The sequence below is a fragment of the Melanostigma gelatinosum genome, assembly GCF_949748355.1.
Source record: "Melanostigma gelatinosum genome assembly, chromosome: 9".
Classification (NCBI taxonomy): domain Eukaryota; kingdom Metazoa; phylum Chordata; class Actinopteri; order Perciformes; family Zoarcidae; genus Melanostigma; species Melanostigma gelatinosum.
The window spans coordinates 11,478,183-11,497,813 of record NC_136642.1 but is presented as its reverse complement, the minus strand read 5'-3'; the positions used below and the strand labels follow the sequence as shown (position 1 = coordinate 11,497,813).

The 19,631-nt window shown below is 43.7% G+C and overlaps 2 protein-coding genes across 2 annotated transcripts; both read left to right on the top strand.

Moving 5' to 3' along the window:
* Positions 1 to 237: 237 nt before the first annotated feature.
* efna1b (ephrin-A1b) lies at positions 238 to 10,296 on the top strand. The gene is made up of 4 exons (XM_079276223.1): positions 238 to 501; positions 8,394 to 8,689; positions 8,780 to 8,959; positions 9,097 to 10,296. Exons 1-4 carry the CDS (start codon positions 404 to 406, stop codon positions 9,216 to 9,218), a joined length of 696 nt encoding a protein of 231 aa, XP_079132349.1. The 5' UTR covers positions 238 to 403; the 3' UTR covers positions 9,219 to 10,296.
* Positions 10,297 to 12,935: 2,639 nt separating this feature from the next.
* On the top strand, positions 12,936 to 18,277 carry slc50a1 (solute carrier family 50 member 1). The gene is made up of 6 exons (XM_079276322.1): positions 12,936 to 13,106; positions 13,318 to 13,395; positions 13,567 to 13,690; positions 13,781 to 13,942; positions 17,047 to 17,166; positions 17,286 to 18,277. The coding sequence occupies exons 1-6, from the start codon at positions 13,039 to 13,041 to the stop codon at positions 17,391 to 17,393; spliced, it is 660 nt and encodes a 219-aa protein (XP_079132448.1). The 5' UTR covers positions 12,936 to 13,038; the 3' UTR covers positions 17,394 to 18,277.
* Positions 18,278 to 19,631: the final 1,354 nt, after the last annotated feature.

Genomic DNA, 19,631 nt, shown 5'->3' with positions numbered 1-19,631 from the left:
ATTGATTTATATGTCTTTATTCGGGTTATCATAGGCTCTAGTGGTGTTGTTTTTGTTTTTTTTATGTTCCTGATGTGCAGTGCGAGCAGCTGAGCGTCTCCAATGTCTGCGGGCGGTGGGCGGGGCATTCCGACTACCTTACAGCTATTGGCTGGCATCATATCGAGGGGTGGAGCTACGGCCAGATAAAACAGTCAAGTTGCGCTTCTGTGAACCAGTCAACAGTTGCAACAGTGTTTGGTCAGTGACATCACGCTGAACTGCTTTGAATACTCTAGTAGTGTAAAATCCGCGATTGTTTTTCGTGCGCATATTTACGCATTTAAATCTTCAACAACAGAGTCATTTTTAAATCATCGCTTACTAATTGAACTTGGCCAGCGTCCTGTGGAGAAGAGGCAATATGGATTTGGTGTGTCTGATGTGTTTGGCGCTGAGCATCGGTGCTTGGTTCGCCTGTGCGGAGAGACACAGCGTCTACTGGAACAGCACCAATCCAGAGTAAGTGCAGGTCTTTGCTTTTGTGCGCTTGTTTGTGTGTGTGCGTGTGCCTAAAGTTGTCTAATGTGTGAGTTGTTGTGAAGGGGCAATCGCTCACTGCTCTGTCTGTGTGACTGTGTGTCATTTTCTACATGTAAAGTCTCCACATAGTCCGCGTTGTCCCGCGTGTCTTTAAGAGGCTGCGCACGCTCTTACACGCTTACAACTACGCTTGTTGTTTTCATTCATGTGACAATTAAAGGTTCATGTTGCGTTCAAGGCGTGTAGTCCTTTTTAAAGTTGCCCAGCAGGATTGTCAAGGTGTTATTACACAGCAGCACCAGCAGTGGGGTTTAAAAGCAGGCGATTGTGAGCGGATGCTGAGACAGATGGACATATTCCCCACTATATTTAACTGCAACACATAGACACAGACATACTCTAACAGTAGAAAATAGACTGGCGAGTATGAACTTGGACTGTGTGTGTGTGTGTGTGTGTGTGTGTGTGTGTGTGTGTGTGCAGTTTCTCATGGAAAGTCTATAAATGAAAAATAATCAGTGGGTTCATTTCATACTCACTTTTATAGAGATGCCACATCAAGACTATTAGTGTGTTACAGTGTTTTTTCATTGGAGAAGATAGTGTGTGTGTGTGTGTGTGTGTGTGTGTGTGTGTGTGTGTGTGTGTGTGTGTGTGTGTGTGTGTGTCAGAGTAAGAGGCACATATTGCTGATTATTTTGTTTTGAGGTCAGAAATGTAACGCCATCCGGCCACTCAGTGGGATCGATGGATCCTCGCAGACGCGCAATATCGCAGTGCGATTTATTGAGCTTTTAGCGTGGAGGGAGTGATCCCCATGTTTGAAAGACGGTATTCATTTATAAGCGAGCTGAAACAAGAGGACGGTCCCCGCTCCTTTGCTGCCGAGATGGGTCGATTTTTAAAATCCGCCACCGAGACTAAACAAGGGCAAAAGCCATTATGGCCTTTTAGTCTTGTCTTGATTACATTACTGGCTCTCTAATTGCCCTTTAAGAATGGCAATAGACACAGGACTAAAAAAAAGAGCCCCTGTAACAAGGAAAACAATTGTCCTGATAATTGGATAAGAAGTCGAATGGAAAGCCCTGTCGTCATGAGCAGTGCTTGTGTCATGGGTTAGTCCGTGTGTGACTCACCGGCCGGGTTTGACCCACCTGAGTTTTCCACCTGAGTCACCACACGCAGAGGGAGAGGAAGTGTGGCTCAGGTGGGACGGAAAGAACAGGTAGAGAGGAAATGTGAAACCAGAGGCTTTTTTTTGTTGTTGTCTGGATCAAGTTTTCCTTCAAATAATGATGAAGACAAAAAGAAGGTCCAGAGGGAGACCAGGGGTGGTCTGCTGTCTCTACTGCAGCCCTGGACTAGCACTGCTGTCAAATGGGAGTTGTATAACCAGAATAAAAATCATAACGGAACTCTTAACAGACATGCAACAAATGACGCATAACAAACATGTATCTTTTCTGCCTGTTCGTCTCTCAGCATCCGTCATATTTCTGTTGAACCAGGACCATTTCGATTTCTTGTTCTCCGTTGTTCACTTAAGAGGTAGCCTACAGAGAAATTGAAATTATGAAAAGTCAGGGACAGAAATGACTATCAGGAAGATAATGGCAGCTTAAATTAAACCATAATCGGCTGACCCCCTCATGCCACTCGTATAATTTATTTTACAGCCTAATCTCCATTAGTCCTAATCCTTCACTCCCCTCCTTCACCTCCTCTTTTCGTCTACCTCTCACTTCTCCTCTCTTTTTCCATGATCTCTCTTGTCTTCTGCTTTCCAGCTAAAAGCCCACCTGCCCTGATCCGTTCCCCAGTGATCAATCAGTCACCTGTTCAGGCTCACGTCGATCCATCAGCGGGGCTTTGACGGCAATGGGCCGTGGATAATTAATGCTAATTGATTCTTGGTCCGATTGAGCAGCAGTGATTTGTTTTAGGTGGAGGACAGTGACCAGATGGCAGCAGTCTGCCCATTCATGTCAGGGACTATAGAGACGTTTAGGTGTGTGTTTTTCTCCACACAATGTATGTAGGAGTGTGTATGATTTTCACCAACTTGTCAGTGAAATTCAATGTAATCGCTTTCAAGACATGAAGGGATTTGATACTAAAGTCTGTTTGTGTGTGTGTACAGTTTTCCTGCTTGACAGATGGAGAGGCATGTTTTTCTCAGTCTGGTCTTGTTTTTATATTACGTGTCTCGGCCTGTGTCATGTGTGTGTGCGAGAGAGAGACTTTGAACTTGTGCTGCACTTTACCAGCTTTTACCAGGAAGTGATTTTATTTTTGTTTTGGACAGAGTACGTGCGTGTGTGTGTGTGTGTGTGTGCGTGCCCAAACGTCAGAGTAAATTAAGGAGTGTCTGTTACCGTAGGCAGTCTTACCGAGACATGATAAATATGTGACTCACACTTGCACACGCCGGGAGGCAAGAGGGAGAACTTGGATGTTAATATTAGCTACAGCCAGCATTCCTCCCCGCTGTTACTATACTCCACTCTGTCAGCTGTGTGTGTGTGTTTCTCTCACCGTACAGTACCTGTCTCTTCCTCTACCGATCTACACTCCTTTTCCTCTCTTTAACAGCTGGGTCTCCTCCCCGACTGGCCGCTGGCCTCGAGCCCTCCATCTCCTTTTCTCTCTACTTACTGAATCGGTTGCATTCAAGATCTCTACTTTGCTGCACAGATAATACACAGCCTCCTTTTTAAATACACTATCTCTGTGTTATTGGGCTGCTTTCCTCCATCCAGGGTGGGCTGGCTTTATTTCCCATGCCCCCAGTATCTGAGCAGCATCTTTATCAGGAGTTTGGTGTCATGTAATGTTCAGTTTATCTCCGTCGGTGTCTGGCTCTGCCTTTGCTGTTATTGAAGCAGCCGGGCCTGCCTTGACACGTACACATGGCCTGGAGTCCAGATACCCCCCCACCCCCCCCGCCCCGCCCTTACCCACTCAATTTGTACATTTTATACATTTTGTTCCCTCTCTCTTTCCACTCATTGTCTCCCCCTCCCCACCCCGTGCCCCGTCTGGTTGAAGGCCTGTAATCTCACCAAAATGAGAACACACAAACTTACTCTCTCTCTCTCACACACACACACACACAACATAGATTACAGACTGTTTGTAATCTGACCCTCAGGCACAGAAACCATCATCCTTCTGGCTTTATTCTATCTATCTATATATATTACGTTCTGTACGTGTGTATCTGGGTCGTTGGGTTGTATTGTGTAACCGTTACGATATATATAAATTGCTAAATAAACCTGTAGATGTCACAGTGGATCATTCCCACCATAATCTCCCAGATGGGATCCTTCCTACATCAGCACCTGGAGATTTTGGTGACCACGTAAACTGCAGTATACTTTGTATCTGTGGCTCGCCCTCCTCCCACATCACAATATCTATGCGCCTCTGTTTTCTCTCTGCTCTTCCTCTCGCTTCCTTATCTGTGGTCCAGACTTCCTCCCCTCCCTCCATCAGTCCCCCTTTTTTTTTTTCTTTTTTTTTTTCTCACAGACCATCCTCTGTTTTGGCCTCAGTAGTTTTCCACCGGAGGTGGACATGGCACCCCTCAGCCCTGGCTCTGCTAACATTAGCGAGGCCATGCTTTTGCCTAGCGTTATCGTAGTATGTCAGGGTAGATGCGTGTGTGTTCGTATGTGTCCACTGCTCATTCATAGCATTTCAGGCATACTTTGGCTTTGCTGTGCACACATAGCCCACCATCGCCCTCTAAAGGACTCACTGGCACCAGATTTCTGTCGGATGGACTTAAGCTACGGTATTTAGAGGATGTTTTGCAGCAGTTGATTCATATCTTCTTTTTTTTTCAAATAAGACCCGTTTAATATTAAATGTAAATTCTTAAAAGTAACTGAACTACCCCCCCCCCCCTTAGCTAGACAAGACAGACGCAGGCAAGCAGATTAACCACTCTGTGACCCCAAAACATATTAAACCAAGCATGATACAATTTGGCCTTCTTCTATTCATTGCATACAGAAAAGGAGGCTACAGAAAGTGAATCCGGGTGAAAAGATGTTTGGGGCAGAGAGGAGGAGTGGGAGCAGAGGCCGGGGTGCAGGGTGAGACGAGGGTGAACTGGAGAAAGGGATTTGTGTTGAGAAATTAGCCTGCATGAAGAGCGGTGGTATATTATGTCAGCGTTAAGAGAAGGAGAGGCAGAGGGGGGATGGGGGGATTTTGGTAGAATAAAGGAACGGCAGACGGAGGGAGGAGAGAGTGGACAGTGATGGATGAAGCGAGGGGTGAAGTTTGGAATTGAATAAGTGAGAAACGGCAAAGTTGACTATTTTAAAAGCTCATCTTGCAGGGGCTAAAAGGATTCTCAGTGTCCCACTTGGGTTTCTTATTGCAAGACCGTGAGATTGAGGAAGAATGAAGGTAGATTACATTTTAAGCTAATAAAGAGAGACTTTTCAAAGTACATTAGATTGACTGTAATAGCATATCCCACTAGTGAGCAGCTAAACCCATTAGAACCACTGACAGCTCCTCGGCCCGTGTGAAAAGAGGTGTGAATCTGCCAAACCACAGCAAATTAATAGGGTATTAAGTATACACGTCAAAGTAAGTGTGTGAGAGTGTGACTGGAAATTTGATGAGTGTGCCTTGTGAGAACAAAGTAACCATCCAAACCACAGACCCCCCCCCCCCCTTCCCCCCACCGTTGTGACATTCCAGTGCACACTTACTACCGACTACCTGCAGAGCAAATGGTGGGGGGGATGCATCTGCTTCGTGTTTCAGTGGCGCTGACTCGCTCTGTGCATGCGAAACAAATATCTAAAGTGCTGACTCGGATGCCAGCGAGTGTGAGAAGTTGCGACCCTGAACTCTAACCCCTCGACCCGGCTGCCAGTTTGAAACACCCCCCCCAGAGGTACAGTGAAAGACAGAGTTCCTTTGTCAGTTGTTTGACCGATACACCAGTGAGAGCTCCGGGGACGAATTGCGGGACAGCAGAGAGACGAGGCAAATGAAAGAGAAATGGAAGAGGTGCAGTGCAAGAACAATGGCAAGACTTCAAAGCTTAAATGAGGAGGCCAAGTGTTGAAGAACTCACCTAACTAATTTATACCCTTGTAACACACACACACACACACACACACACACAACTTGCCCGCTGACGCAAAACGCTAGAGTAGCTCCTTAGTGAGAGATGACCTGTTTGCAGCAGAGAGGAAGAAAGATTACAGCCACCTTCAACCCTTGCTGTTTACCCACACCTCAGTCACATGCAAGAAAACACACACACACACACACACGAGAGGCGTCGGTAGGCCTTGATAAACAGATGTGCTCTGGAGATGTGCATGAGCCGCCCTGAATAAGGGTCTTCAGAGAATCCCTCTCCCATGAAAACACACACACTCAGCCGAACCAACACACAGGAAGAAGTAGGTTTGCAACAGCTCGCACGCCTGACTCTCACTCTCACATACGACATCGCTATCACGTTAATGCGACTCTCCCGGGAACTGTCAGTCAGAGGCGAGAGTAGTTGCGGAGAGATACAAGAGTCTCCAGAGTGGAGAGCTTTGATGAGTGAAATGTAAAGGATGGGGAGGATGGAGGGAAAGACGGTCCTTTGACGACTGGTTGCATAAAGATAACACAATCCACAGCAAAAGAGTCAATTCTGGACAACCCAAATGCAGACCACGAAAATACACTGAGCACACATATAACACACGCACCTCAGTCATGGTAGTGAAAGCTCCACATGGGGTAAGGTACAGGGGTTGAAGGGGCCCTCTCCCCTTCAGGCAGTCTGTTTTTGGGGAGGGAAAGTGTATAATTACACCCTATTCATTCCTCCTCCCCTCCTTTTCTTGAGAACACGCTGACCCCAGACCTAACGGCTTTTAATTAGCCAGTTGCAATGGAAGAGAGGAGGAGAAGGGAAATGAAGAGAAGGATAAAGGAAGGGTTTTCTTTTAAACCATGAGTTGTGAATTAAATTAGCAACAGAATATATGTTTTTGTTGGCTTTTGACAAGCCTGTGTTCTCGCGTTGAGGTCGGCCAGACCACGAATAAGGACGCAGTGTGGGAAAAAGGTATACCCGATACAATTTTGAAAAATGACTCTTTTCTTCAGAGGGAGCAGCTAGAAATCTCCAAGCGCCTTGTTTTCTCAAAGTATTACTGGTCCGGCTCAAAGAAAACCGAGGAACGAGATGAGAGGAGAGATTATTTGGCCAATTAGGCTGCTAGAGGCTGTCTGTTTTCCTTTCACTGGAGCACACACACGTATGCACACAAACAAAGGCGTGCACACCTACACACGAGTGTACACACGAGTGTACACACACGTACAAAGAACCTTTCCTGAGAGAGAGCAGTGATTGCATGTAGAGGGTGGCGATCAGCCTGTTAGCCCTGGATAACAAGTGTAGAGCTGTGCTCAGCTAACAAAGCATGTTTTGACAGGTAGGTTAGCGCTAACGGGGACACACACACTTACATACAGAGGCAGGAAGGAGGGGTTAGAGGCCCACGTTTGGAGCCAGTGTGTCTGTGACTTGGCCAGGGGGTCCTAACAGGAGCCACAACAGGACACGGGGGGGGGGGCCAACACGTCCAATGCTTTGATGCAGCGACAAACACACTTTAATGCATTGACATTAGCAGATAAATAGGCTGTTTTCAATTGTTGTCACTTTCACTCTCGGCAACACGCTTAACACAAGCAGTCGTTCAGTTTAAACACAGACTAGATGTGAGGATCAGAGCCTGTTACCCTCGAGGATGTAATCAGAGTAATATGCAAGTATCAATCTTTCTTCACCTCCTGTCTTTTGGCTGATCTCACAGCAGCAGCAACATGCCACAGAGCTGCACAGCACATATTACGTGAAAGGAAAGCCATTAGTTATGTGAAGGTTAAGATACCAGGTAACCGTTTTTCCTCTTTGCCCCAACAAGTCAGTTCCTCATGGAGTTGCAGCGACTTTACTCCACGAAAGCTGCCTTTGTATTCTGACTGAACATTATCGCCACAAATGTGCAGTGCAATAAATTGCACCATCTCTCTACGCTTCATCAGGACACCAAACAATCCCAGGAAGTGAGCAAAGGGGAGACGGGAAGGCTCAAAAAGAGCCGTAAAACTAAATGAAGGGTATAGATGAAAAGGGAGACAGAGGGCGACAGTCTGACCGTCTCCACCCACTCTGTCTCTGTCTTTGATGAAATCAGCGAGACATTGAGTGACAGAGCTTCTGCTAGAGACGGCAAGTTAGTGTGAGGAGCCTCAACACTGATGGACACGCTTCCAGGTGAAGAAACGAGTGAGACAGAAACGGTTCAAAAAGACTTTATTGCAAGACCAGCAGAGAAGGGGAAACGGACCATTGGGAGGTCTCGTGTTGTTGTGTGAAGTGAAACATGTGCTGCAGGCAAAACGAGGGGAGAGAGCAGGAAGGTGCGTGAGAGGGATGGTGGTAGGGCTTATGAGAGGTGGTGGAAACAAAATGGAACAAGTCCAACCTGATCAGGCTGTTTCTAATTCTGTTGCGGTGATGGGTTGCCACAAGTACACAGGAACACGTCAACGCAAACACTCCCACGTGGTGCCTGAACCTCCGCCCTCACAACTGTACCTGTGTGTTAACATGTGTTATTCGCGTGAGTAAGCCTGACTGCCGTTGCTGCGTGTGTGATTAGCCCTCATTGTTATTCATAACGCGTGTGTTGTATGAGCCAAAGCTGCGAGGGTGTGTGTGTTTTGAAAACGTGTACAAACCGGCAAAATAAAAAAATATCCGTGCCAGATGAAGACATTTGTCAGTAACCGCCTCCTTTCCTCCTGCTGTCTCCCTGCAGCTTCCTGTGGGAAGAGTACGCCGTGGAAGTGCGTATCAACGACTATCTGGACATCATCTGTCCCCACTACACCCACGGCGAGGTGACATCGCATGCAGCTGAGCGCTATGTGCTGTACATGGTGGAGAAGGAGGACTACGAGGTGTGCAAGCCTCACTCCTTCGACCAGCTCCGTTGGGAGTGCTCGCGGCCGTTTGCTCCCCACGCTCCCGAGAAATTCTCTGAGAAATTCCAGCGTTTTACTCCCTTCACCCTGGGCAAGGAGTTCAGACAGGGAGAGAGCTATTATTACATCTGTAAGTATGAAGAATAACATTTTCTTTTTCAAGTTATTGTCCTCCTGGGAAGGTGTCTTGTATTAAAAAGTCTTTCTGATTTTTCCACAGCCAAGCCAATGCATCACCATGGCCAGGATTGTCTCAGGCTAAAAGTGGATGTTGTCGGCTCCGGGAAAAACAATGTAGATAAATCTAAGGCGGGAGATACAGTAAAAACCTTGGCTGAAGGAAAAGTGAAGTTTTCTAATGCTGGAGGAGTTCACAACCCCTCTAACCGGCTCCCAGCAGGTGAGGATTCTTCTCAAAACAAAAAAATAACAGACCGATGCAAAACAGTCACAGCAGTCCCATGTCTGGGTGTGATTACTAAAATTGCCCGAATGATGAAACTCAGCACTGACTCTCCCTCCCTTTTCGTTCCTCAGATGACCCTGCTGTGATGGAGCCAAACGTTCAGAAGAGCATCGGCAGTTCAGGAGCACAGCTGCTCCCCTTTTCCCTTTTCCTGACCATGAGCTCATTACTATTAGCCCTGATGCTACACTAAGGCTGCGCAAGACCTTACAACAGAGACGATGCTAACTCAATGCCGGTCATTGGGACCATGAATGAACCTTGATACAGATTTTTTTTATGCATGGACAGTGCTGTCAATGCGTGTGTGAGAATGTGGAACGTGGATCGTTCCAAACAAGAGGACCTTTTTTATTTTTTATTATGAGGACAGTTCTCATTTGTGACCCTTAAAGTGCACTCTTCTTTCATTACGAACAAAACTGCAAGCAAACTGATCAAAATACTAATGGATTGATATCAAATTGAAAATGACAAGGAGTATATTTCCTTCTTCATCCTGTATTTTCACCATAGGTACAGATTTACATTACGCTCCTCATCTCTAGCTGTTAATGTAATTTTTCTTCCTATACATGTAGAGAAATTATTAATTCTGTGTGTACTGGAAATGTTGTCGACTGCCAAAGTGGATTTTTGTCATGTTGTTTTGTAGCACTCGGCTCCCTGATGTATCTCCTCAAGTCTGTTGTATCTCTAAGTCTGACTCTCTTTAAGTTTCAGACACTTCTGAAAGCATCTGACATCACACATTTCCTTCTGTGCCGTTAAAAAACACGTCGAGAAAACATTTAGTCTCATCCAGACCGGTGGTTCTCAACCTCCTTTTTGTCTAATGAGCCACATTATGATTTTTTGGTTTACATTTTTATACTGTATTTGATGAACAAAATCAGAGGAAATTGACCTGAATTTATTTGGACCCTAGAGATATAAATTAGACTTTTGTGCCACAAGTTCCCATAGACTTCCGTGTTCTCATGAGTGTTTGTGACCGGAGGTTGAGATCCACTCGGCGGAGACGGATACATTACGATTGTATAACTAGCAGGGGTTTTAGGGAGCTGAGCCTCTTCAGTACTTCTGGTTATTCACTCATTTCTACAGCACATGGTACACTGTCTGATGTGCAGGCGTGATTCCACTTGCACACTGTCAAACCTCAAACTGAAGGAACTTCCCAGAATACATTTACAGTTGTTTATTCTCTTGTTAAAAATGCTTGTTTTCATTTTTTTAAATGTTTATATGTAAATGTGTATATAGAGAAAACTATAAGAAACTGTTTAAATGTGAAATAAAAGAAAATTGTGATGTAATGAAAGTGTCTCTCTTTAGTGAAATTTATTTTGGGTCTTGAAATCCCACTGACATCATTGACATCTTGATGAATGACACAATATTTTGGCATAAGCAATGAAATCTCCCCCCTTCACACTTCCACCCCCAGGTCTTTCCCAACCTCGATTCTCATCCCCCTCTTCTCTGCCCTCTCCCGTCTTTCATCCCTGGTTACACAGCTTAGCCTGGCTTATATTTCACAGTCTGAAAACCAAACACGAGAACCGAGAGGGGGGGGGGCGATGAAGGAGTAAGAGAACGGGATAGTGCAGAGAGAGAGAGAGAGAGAGAGAGAGGCCCACAAGCAAACTGACAACTGGGTGTGAAGGTGTCACTCTCTCCTCCTCACCCTTTTGCCCTTTTCTTCCCTGTACATACTCTTTCTACACAGTGGTATGTTGGGAGGAAGAGGAGCACAGTGCACACACTTTCATACCTGCAAACCTCAGAGCTGACTGAAAACTGTCAAAAGTCACCAGCACCTGTAAGACCACGCAACATATACGTTCTAAACGTTTGTTTTTCCATAATCACGTCACGGTTTGAATTTACCACAGATGATCACACAGTCTCAGAAATCTAGCTCCCGTGTGTCTGTGTAGTTCTGTGCAGGAGGTTAATGCAGGACTGTGACTGTGTCTGATGAAACAGACCGAACATGGTGGTATTCACACAAATGTGTTTTATGGCGTCATATAGCAATGTGCAACGATCCTGAAAGGCAGTCCGACTGCAACTGTAAGATTCATAAATAACCTTTAAAACCTACAATTGCTGGTTTATGAGGAAGCATATCAAGCCTTTAGCTGGGTCAATGTAGTAAAAAAAATTCAAACATCTTAACTATCCACAATAAAAGGACCCATTGAGAAACATGGTACCCATCAGAGCTTAAAGTTACTGATGCATATGGTACATCTACCTCATAGCATCACAAATGAAAACACAAAATTCCTATAATTACAGCCATAGTATAGTTTCAAATGTCTGGAAATAGATGATTCCATTATTGCATTACATTTAGACTATGTTGGAAAGGACAAAGGGTCTAAAGATCAAGGTTAGACAACCTTTTGTAGAACGGACCTTTGTGCATTTCAAGGACTTCAAGGAGCTTTAGAAATATTGCAATTTAATTACAGAAACCAGAGACAAAAGAGCATCTGGGGAGAAGTCACATTAACAATAAGGACATAAGAGATTAAGCGAAGAAAAAATAAATGAAATGTCAAACAAATGCAAAAACAGCTCAAACTAAAAGAAAACGACGGAGACAGTTATACATCAAAGACTGCTGATAAAGGTTAAGTCTGAGAGATTTTTGAAAAGTGAAAAAGGGTCTGTGTTTAGAGCTCCACAGCAATAAGGCTGAAAGATTCATCTACCCTGCAGCTCTGATGCTTACAGCTGGACACAGGAGAGAGGAGTCAGCAGATCAGAGGGTCCATGATGAAGAGAGGTGTAAGCACTTTTTTAGGAGATTAACATGAAATTCACCTGAACTTCGCTAAATAGGAAGGCGGTGGTAATTTATGGTTCGAATTCACAAGTTGAAATAAAAATCCTCATCTCTAACGCTGGATGTAATATCCATGAAATAACACTTTGCAGCCCAGATGGTCCACTGACTAGTTGACAAACGATACATGGAATGAAATAAATCAAGTTACACTGGTGTACCCCAGTGGAGTTTGTTTTTAATTGTCATTTTAAACAGTAAAAATCATTTTATTGATCATTTTGAACACCCACATTATATGCCAGCAACACCAGCTGACCGTTGAAATAAGGAAGATCCTCCTCCAGCAATTCATCCAATTGAAGAGTGAAGGTTTTTTTCTCACATTGTTTAATTGTAATTCTTTTTAGGGGCCTGAAGATGCAAACATGTCCAGTAATTCACAAGAAAAGGGGAAAGACTGGAAAACGTCTGATATACGTTTATTCCGATTGCCTATTCTGTTAAATGGGTACTCCTGCAATTTAGTGCACTTCCATAAGGTTGGGAATCTCACAAAAGACAGATTCAAACAATCAATAAAAAGGAATTAAATCAAATAAGGCAACTCGGAAGCATCTGTTGCTTCATTTCTTTCAAATTCCAGGCCTTTGCAACACAGGCTTTGTTATAAAGCAATGGAAGTAATGCACACATTACAAATTAACATATTCATAAGCTAACACAAACTGAAATCGTATTATTTTGAGAAGCTCAAATATGCAAATATCCGACTGCGCATCAGTCATTTCATCTTGTGACGCCATGTCTGTTTTGTTATTTATCCTGTAACTCCCACAGCATAAGCTGTCCCTTCGCAGTGCCTCTCTGGCAGACCTCCATCTATCTCACTGAGGTTCAAATCCATCCCTTGCTGTCCATCAGCCAGCACACCGGGCCCTCCGAACTCTTTCAACGTGATGACGTGACACGCGACGTCCGCCATCGTTTCGGCATTCTATTGGAGCAAAATCCACCCCACCTGCTTCCTCGCACAGCCAATCAGAGCGCAGGAATGCTGTGCACACTGATTGCAAACACGGAAACGCAGTGAAGTGAGTAGGGGGGAGGAGGCGTTGTATTCCGTCTTTCATCGTATGCAATTCAAGCATCCGTGTTGAAAAGCAAACATTGCACGTGAAATACGCAACTCGGTCGCGTGTTAGACTTTTCAATGGATTCAATGCAGTTTCTGTCATGGGCGTGCATCGTGTTCACAGTCGGGATGTTCTCGACTGGACTGTAAGTTGAATTTTCTCATAATTTAATGTCATGCTGTATTGCAATGTTTCACTGTCATTTCATCCTCTTAAGTGTATTGGTTTGGTAAGAAACGCGAGGTGAGTCACATTGTGTAGCCTGTGAAGGAGGCTGCGTTGACTTTGTTTCTCTCTCATTTGTTTACCTTGTTTGTTTACCTTGTTTGTTTGTTTGTGCGTGTGTGCGCTTCTAGGACCGACCTGAAGAGGATGAGAGTGTCCAAAAGTGCTGAGGATATCCAGTTTCTCCCTTTCCTCACCACGTGTCTAAAGTGAGTTTGTGTGTGTGTACAATTCTTCACTAGGATCAGTTCAGTTGCATTGTTGTCGTTCTCCTCCTCCTTCTTCTTCTGTGGTGTTTATCAGCGGTTGGAAAAACCAGCTTAGATGTCATTGTTGTCCTGCTCCGCTCAGCACTTCTGCTGCTCGTCCCGTTTCCACAGTAACCTGGGCTGGCTGTATTATGGGATTCTGAAGACGGATCAGACGATTGTCCTGGTCAACGTCATCGGAGCTCTACTCCAGATCCTCTACATCATCATGTACCTCTACTACACTAACCAAAAGGTGAGTGAGGGAGTGTAGCCGGGGGCCACTCAGGTGTGCACGCTTGTCTCTCCTTACCTCTCTCTCTCTCTCTGTGTGTGTGTGTTTCAGAGGCTGGTGATGTCACAGACCCTAGCGGCAGGGGCGGTGCTGACCTGCGGCTGGTTCTACTTCACCAAGTTTCTTCCTGAGGGAGACACTCGGCTCAGCCAGCTCGGCCTCGCCTGCAGCGTGGTCACCGTCAGCATGTACCTGTCCCCGCTCACTGACCTGGTACGTGCTCGCATGCATTACGGACACACGCGACATACAGACAGCACTTACATACAAAGCCAAATGAAAGATGTAAGAAAAAAATACCCTCTATCGAGCAATAGCTGGGGATCAGTGGTAAAGTAACAAAAAACTAAAACATATATGCAAAATACAAATGATCTTACATCTCTTGCACAGAAGCAAACTCTTCATTCAAACTGTAAAGTCTTTCAGAAATTAGATCTTTGAACCACAACACAATCGTTTTTGCTACTTTATACTTCTACTTCACTACACTTCATAGGCAAGCTTTTTATTATGTTACGTGTATTTGACGACTTTAGTTACTAGTTCACATGAAGATTAATATTACAGAATATCATCAACAAAAACATGATGACTGTAAAGATAAGGGGGAAACTATCTTGGTCCCCAGGGGGAAATTCACAAGATGCCTGCAATTAAAACCGGAAAATAAAATCAGCCCCACCTTTACCAGCTGCAACGTTATCTACACATTAATACATATTAATTGTAATGCAGCAACATAATACACATAACTCTGAAATGGGCCATTGTGCATCATGAAAGGTTTGGTTCTTGATGCTAATATTTTTCTACTTTTACTGAAGTAAAATATCTTAAATACTTCTTCCATCAATGCTGCTAAATGCACATTACTATAGTAGCGTACAGAAGTGATGAAAATAGTGAAAAGCTAAAATGCATCCCAATCTCTAATTTCAGCCTTTTGAATATGAAGATTTTATGCTTTTCTGTGTTTCATGTCACAGTTAATATCCCAGTTAATGGCTTGTTCTTTGGGACAAAACTATCAAGTCTAATTAATAAGTCAATCGTACGTCAACGTATTAGTTGCAGCGCTGATATTCATCAAACTGATGTCCATGCCATGATAATGAACCAAGATAGTCTTTGATTTTATCGTAAATGATCCCTATTTAGTGCCGTATCTAATTTTATAAGATATTAAATTCATTTAGATATCTTACATTCGTATCACCCAATAATTCTGTTGAAAGAGGATAAGCAGTACGGTTAGAGTTATTGCTCAGCTCAGTGTGTGAGTCATGCGAACTAGTCATGGCGGCTTTCCCGCCCATTAAAACCCAGAAAAACAAAAAACAGTCAAATGACATTTTCAGGAGCACTGAAGATAAAATGGTGAAATATGTGGCACAGGGCTGTACAATGAATCGTAAAACGTTTACTTTTAATGATGTGTTCATGCCATTTCACCTGTGAAAAGGACACATCCTCATAGAAAAGAAATGCCCAACTTGCAAAAGTTGTTATGCAGACTGATATATCTCAGCACTGAATGTGTTGTGAAAGCTGTTCTCTACACGTATCAAAGTTCATATCAACTTTACAGTATGAACTTCAGCACACTAAGCTGAACACCGCACGTTCATTCTTCTGTTCGGACCATGTGCTGAACGTCTGCAAAGACAGCAGGCGGCATCTGTTCAGGTCAGTCAACTCTGCACATGCAGCTATTTACCAGTGAAGGAATAAATCCACGGCTCTCTCTCTTTGTGTCTCTTTGTATCATCTTGCCGCTCCGTCTAGCATCCTGTTTGTCTTCTTCCCTCCATCTGCCTCACAGCCCTGAATGACCCTCAGTCAGCTTCCTGCCTTTCTTTCTCCTCATCTGTGTCTTCCTGTTATTCTCCGTCTCTTGTCGTGTTTGTGCCTCATCCCCTTGGTTACATTCTGGTTTTCTCCTCACATTTGACAGAAATGTCATGTTGCCGCTTATTATTCAAAGATGCAAGACTCGTTTAAACATGGGGATCACGGCACACATTTTCAGATACCGTTCTCTCCTGGAAGGCATTCATAGAGTTGCACTCTGTAGTGCACACGAAACGTGGCAGAACAAGTTGTGTGACGAAGAAGAAGAAAAATGCCATACTTTGTCTCACCCCACCCAATTCCAACATTGGAAGTGTTTTGGGGGAAAGAGGATTTCCGACGCTGTTTGACCGTCTGACAAGCACTTCTTTTGAAGTATACTGACACCTTAAAGCAGACTTCATTGTTGCTTTTTTGTGGGTCCACTCGGAGGCGGCGAAACAAGGTGTAAACACAACATTGACATGTTATCACTTTCACAAGTTTGTTATTGCAAACGGGTGCGTATTTACACATCCAGCAGACAGAGCGACACTATCATTCCTGTGGAGTCGTGTATCTGGCCATCTGACATATGTAAGTCTGATATTCACTCTCTTTTTTAGCTCCGTTTTGGTCCTCTTCAACTCCTGAGGGAAATATCTCTGTCTTTAACTACTTTAACTTTTCCGCTGTGCTGTTTGGTTGCCGAGCAGATAGTGTACAGTTGGTTTATCAGTTAGAAGGTTTTTTGGTTTATTTTTTTTTTGCTGAAAACGGCAGCTTGCGGCTGCTGGAATCGAGGTTGGTGAGAGCAATGAGAGTGAACCAAAACAATAAAGTTGCAGGCTTAAGATGCTAAAACTCTCCGTGGGGCTGTGGAGAGCCGCAAAGTCTGCGATAACGCTGTTAGTTCGTCAATGCAAGTGACACCTTTCACATTACACAGTAATTTCATCCATCGTAAACATAAAAACCTTCTAGTTTTTTTGCAACTGCTGAAACACAAATTCTGAAACTTGTGAAGACTCTACTTAAACTATTCTAAAAGGTATGGTTTTGCATCACAACTTCAAACACCAAATAAATAGCTCTTTCCACATGCCAACTATAAAACACTCTTTCTAGAGTTTTTGGCATTTTCATTCGTAGCATGCTGTAAATATAGACTATGGGCAAAAATGGAATGGGGAAACAAACAAATGTGTTTTTCTCAATGCTCACAGACTCAAACCCAATTACTTCCTCTACGTCTCTCTCCAAAATCTGCCTCCATTGCTGTGCACACCAAAGAGCAAACCTGAATCCCATTTGTTGCGTTCAAGCTCTGATTTCAAATGTATCTAATTGCTTGCAGGTATTTTCGCAGGTGCAGGTGATTGATAATTGAGTGTGGTATTACAATGGCAATTTTTAAACACACACAAGGGTTTACATTATTATATATTTCTTATTTTTCCTCGTCTTTCTCTCCTCCCTTTTAGGTACAGATAGTGCGCACTGGTGATGTGAAGTGCTTGTCCTTCCCTCTGACTGTAGCCACCTTCTTCACTTCAACCTCCTGGGTCCTGTACGGCCTCCAGCTGAACGACTACTATATTGTGGTACGATCCAGTGAATATGCACCTGAATCCCCGCTGTAAACACAGCTTTCAACATTTGTTTCTTATTTTAAAAGACAGCCAGTATCCTCAATTCTTCTTCCTGTTTGTGTTCATTCCAGGTTCCAAACTCGCCCGGCATCTTCACCAGCCTCATCAGGCTTTATCTGTTTTGGATATTTGTGCCTGTCAATCAGAGCTCGCCGGCCTATAAGCCTATGCAGATATGAGGAGGGGGGGGGGGGCATAAAGAGATGACAGATCTGTTGACTTCATGGAGGGCTGCAGCAAAGGTTTCCCATCACTTGTATTTTGAATCACAGAGAGAGACAGTGGAGAGAACGAACTGTCTTTGGACGACACTGCAGGTGAAGTGGAGATGATGTCGTGTGTTTGTTGTCACTTTGAGGAGGTATATTTGTTACTCGGTTCAGTGAAAAAAAAGTTTGAAATCTTTGACATTTCTTTAACCTGTTTTTCCTCTCCATGTCCGCCAAGTGCCTTCTATTAGATCCTGTTTGCCATTGAAGAGGTTTGGCACTTACTGATCGAGCAACATGTCAGGAGACTGTCTGTTCACAGTTCAGTGAATTGGATTGTATCTTCCTCAACTCATACGAGCCAAAGATTTTGTGGAGTTTTAACTTGCTGGCTGCTATTTTAATACACATGTAGTGCTCTCTTCCCTGGTACTCATGTGTGGAATAATGTAGTGAATAGTTTCATATCTTCCCTGGTAATGTGGTGATCGTTTCATATCCCTTAACAGTTGCTACTTAAGCTTCTGTATCAGCGTGCAGACAGAATATTGAGTGGCAGTAAGTTATATTTGTTTTCTATATATTTTAGGTCCGGGGTCTTTTCAATACATAATGTTTATGTTGTTTAAGATCAGATATTATCTTCTTATGTTGTTGGGCTGAGGCTTTTTTTCAATATGAGATTGAATAAAATAAGAAAGGACATTTAGACCCTTGGGTTTGTTTACAAGAATGAATGATGGCTGGTTGTCATGGGTAATTGAGTCTTGCTTGTCTCCTCATTATCTATAATGAGGACGTATGTTATGCAAATGAAACAGCCGAGTGTCAGTGGTGAGTCTCACACTTCTAAAGGATGTAAATAAATTCTTACCATAACCATCAATGACTTGTTTTTGCTGATTGCTTGTTAAGTTGTGGACATGAAAGATTTTTTTTTTTGTACAGCAAAGTGAGTAAACTGCACTTGACCCTTTGAAGTAGGACAGTTTGCGTTGGAGGTTTGTTATGGACGGAGTAATGAGCTCACGTGCAGATGTGCGTGTGTGCGTGCGCGCGAAGAGACAAAAGCCTGTTTGATGGTGCAGCAGTGCAAATGAGCTCGTTTGTGTGACTGTTGATACAGAGAGGGCAGTGGTGGGAAAGGCCATGCCAGAGGTTCTCATCCCGTGTGTGTGTGTGTGTGTGTGTGTGTTACATTGGCCTCTTCCTGAGCTCAAAGAGGACACAACACAGGATTGTGCTGGACTTGAGTGTTGTGTAGGAAAAAGCTAAGCTGAGAGGACTAGAGGTGGGAGATGAATGAGCTGCAGTTGAAAGAGGGAACAAGAAAGTAAAGGAGATGAAAAAGCAGACAAGATGTATGAGACAGAGGGAGGAAACAGTAAAACCTAACCAAAAGAATTCAAAGGAGACATTTCGCAGTTTGGCTCATGTAGTTCTATTGTAGCACAACACAACTTTATAAAACAACAACGTGAATGCAATTCATCCTGAAGGAAACATGAATTTAAAGGAAAAGCCTACTTCACCCCTACAATTTACATTTGAATTTAACGCTTATACGTATGATTTCTCCGATTCATCAAGATTTTACTTGTTTTTCTATTATTCGTTCACTGGAGGAATGCAAGAAAAAACAAGTTTCTTTAAGAATTCAAGGTAATACAGGGAGAGTAATTTATGAACAAATGATCCTAGTGGGGGAAGTATTTCTTGAACCAAATTTTATGCCAATTCATAAAACAGACATTTCCCTCCAAACCTCAGACGTGAACCTCATGGTGGCGCTCGAGGAGAAGTCAGAGGATCACCAGTCAGTACATCCTCTGAGGACCATGAATGTCTGCACAATTTAGTTTGCGATCCAACCAGTAGATGTTGAGATATTTCGTCAGATAAAGGAAAACATCTGCTCGTGGAGCTATAAAGGAAAACTCTGAGAATCACATGCTTCACACTAATTCTTCATCTGAGGACCACGAAAGTACAAATTTATTTTGCAATCCAACCAGTAGAGATATGTTGAGATATGTCACCAGATACCGGAAAATGTATCCAGTCTGAGGGTCATGAATGTGTACAAAATGTCATTGCAATCGATCCGATAGTTGTGATATTTTGGTCTGGATCTTCGTGGGTAACTACTGACGGGTCGATGTTGTCGATGATGCCCGAAGCATCGACAGCGTGGCTAAAAAGTTGAGC

Excerpts from the sequence above, each read along its gene's own strand:
- efna1b (XM_079276223.1), top strand. The coding sequence starts at position 404 with ATGGATTTGGTGTGTCTGATGTGTTTGGCGCTGAGCATCGGTGCTTGG. Across the intron at positions 502-8,393 it reads TGGAACAGCACCAATCCAGA|CTTCCTGTGGGAAGAGTACG; the intron begins GTAAGTGCAGGT and ends GTCTCCCTGCAG. Across the intron at positions 8,690-8,779 it reads AGAGAGCTATTATTACATCT|CCAAGCCAATGCATCACCAT; the intron begins GTAAGTATGAAG and ends ATTTTTCCACAG.
- slc50a1 (XM_079276322.1), top strand. The coding sequence starts at position 13,039 with ATGGATTCAATGCAGTTTCTGTCATGGGCGTGCATCGTGTTCACAGTC. Across the intron at positions 13,396-13,566 it reads TTCCTCACCACGTGTCTAAA|TAACCTGGGCTGGCTGTATT; the intron begins GTGAGTTTGTGT and ends CCGTTTCCACAG. Across the intron at positions 13,691-13,780 it reads TCTACTACACTAACCAAAAG|AGGCTGGTGATGTCACAGAC; the intron begins GTGAGTGAGGGA and ends TGTGTGTTTCAG.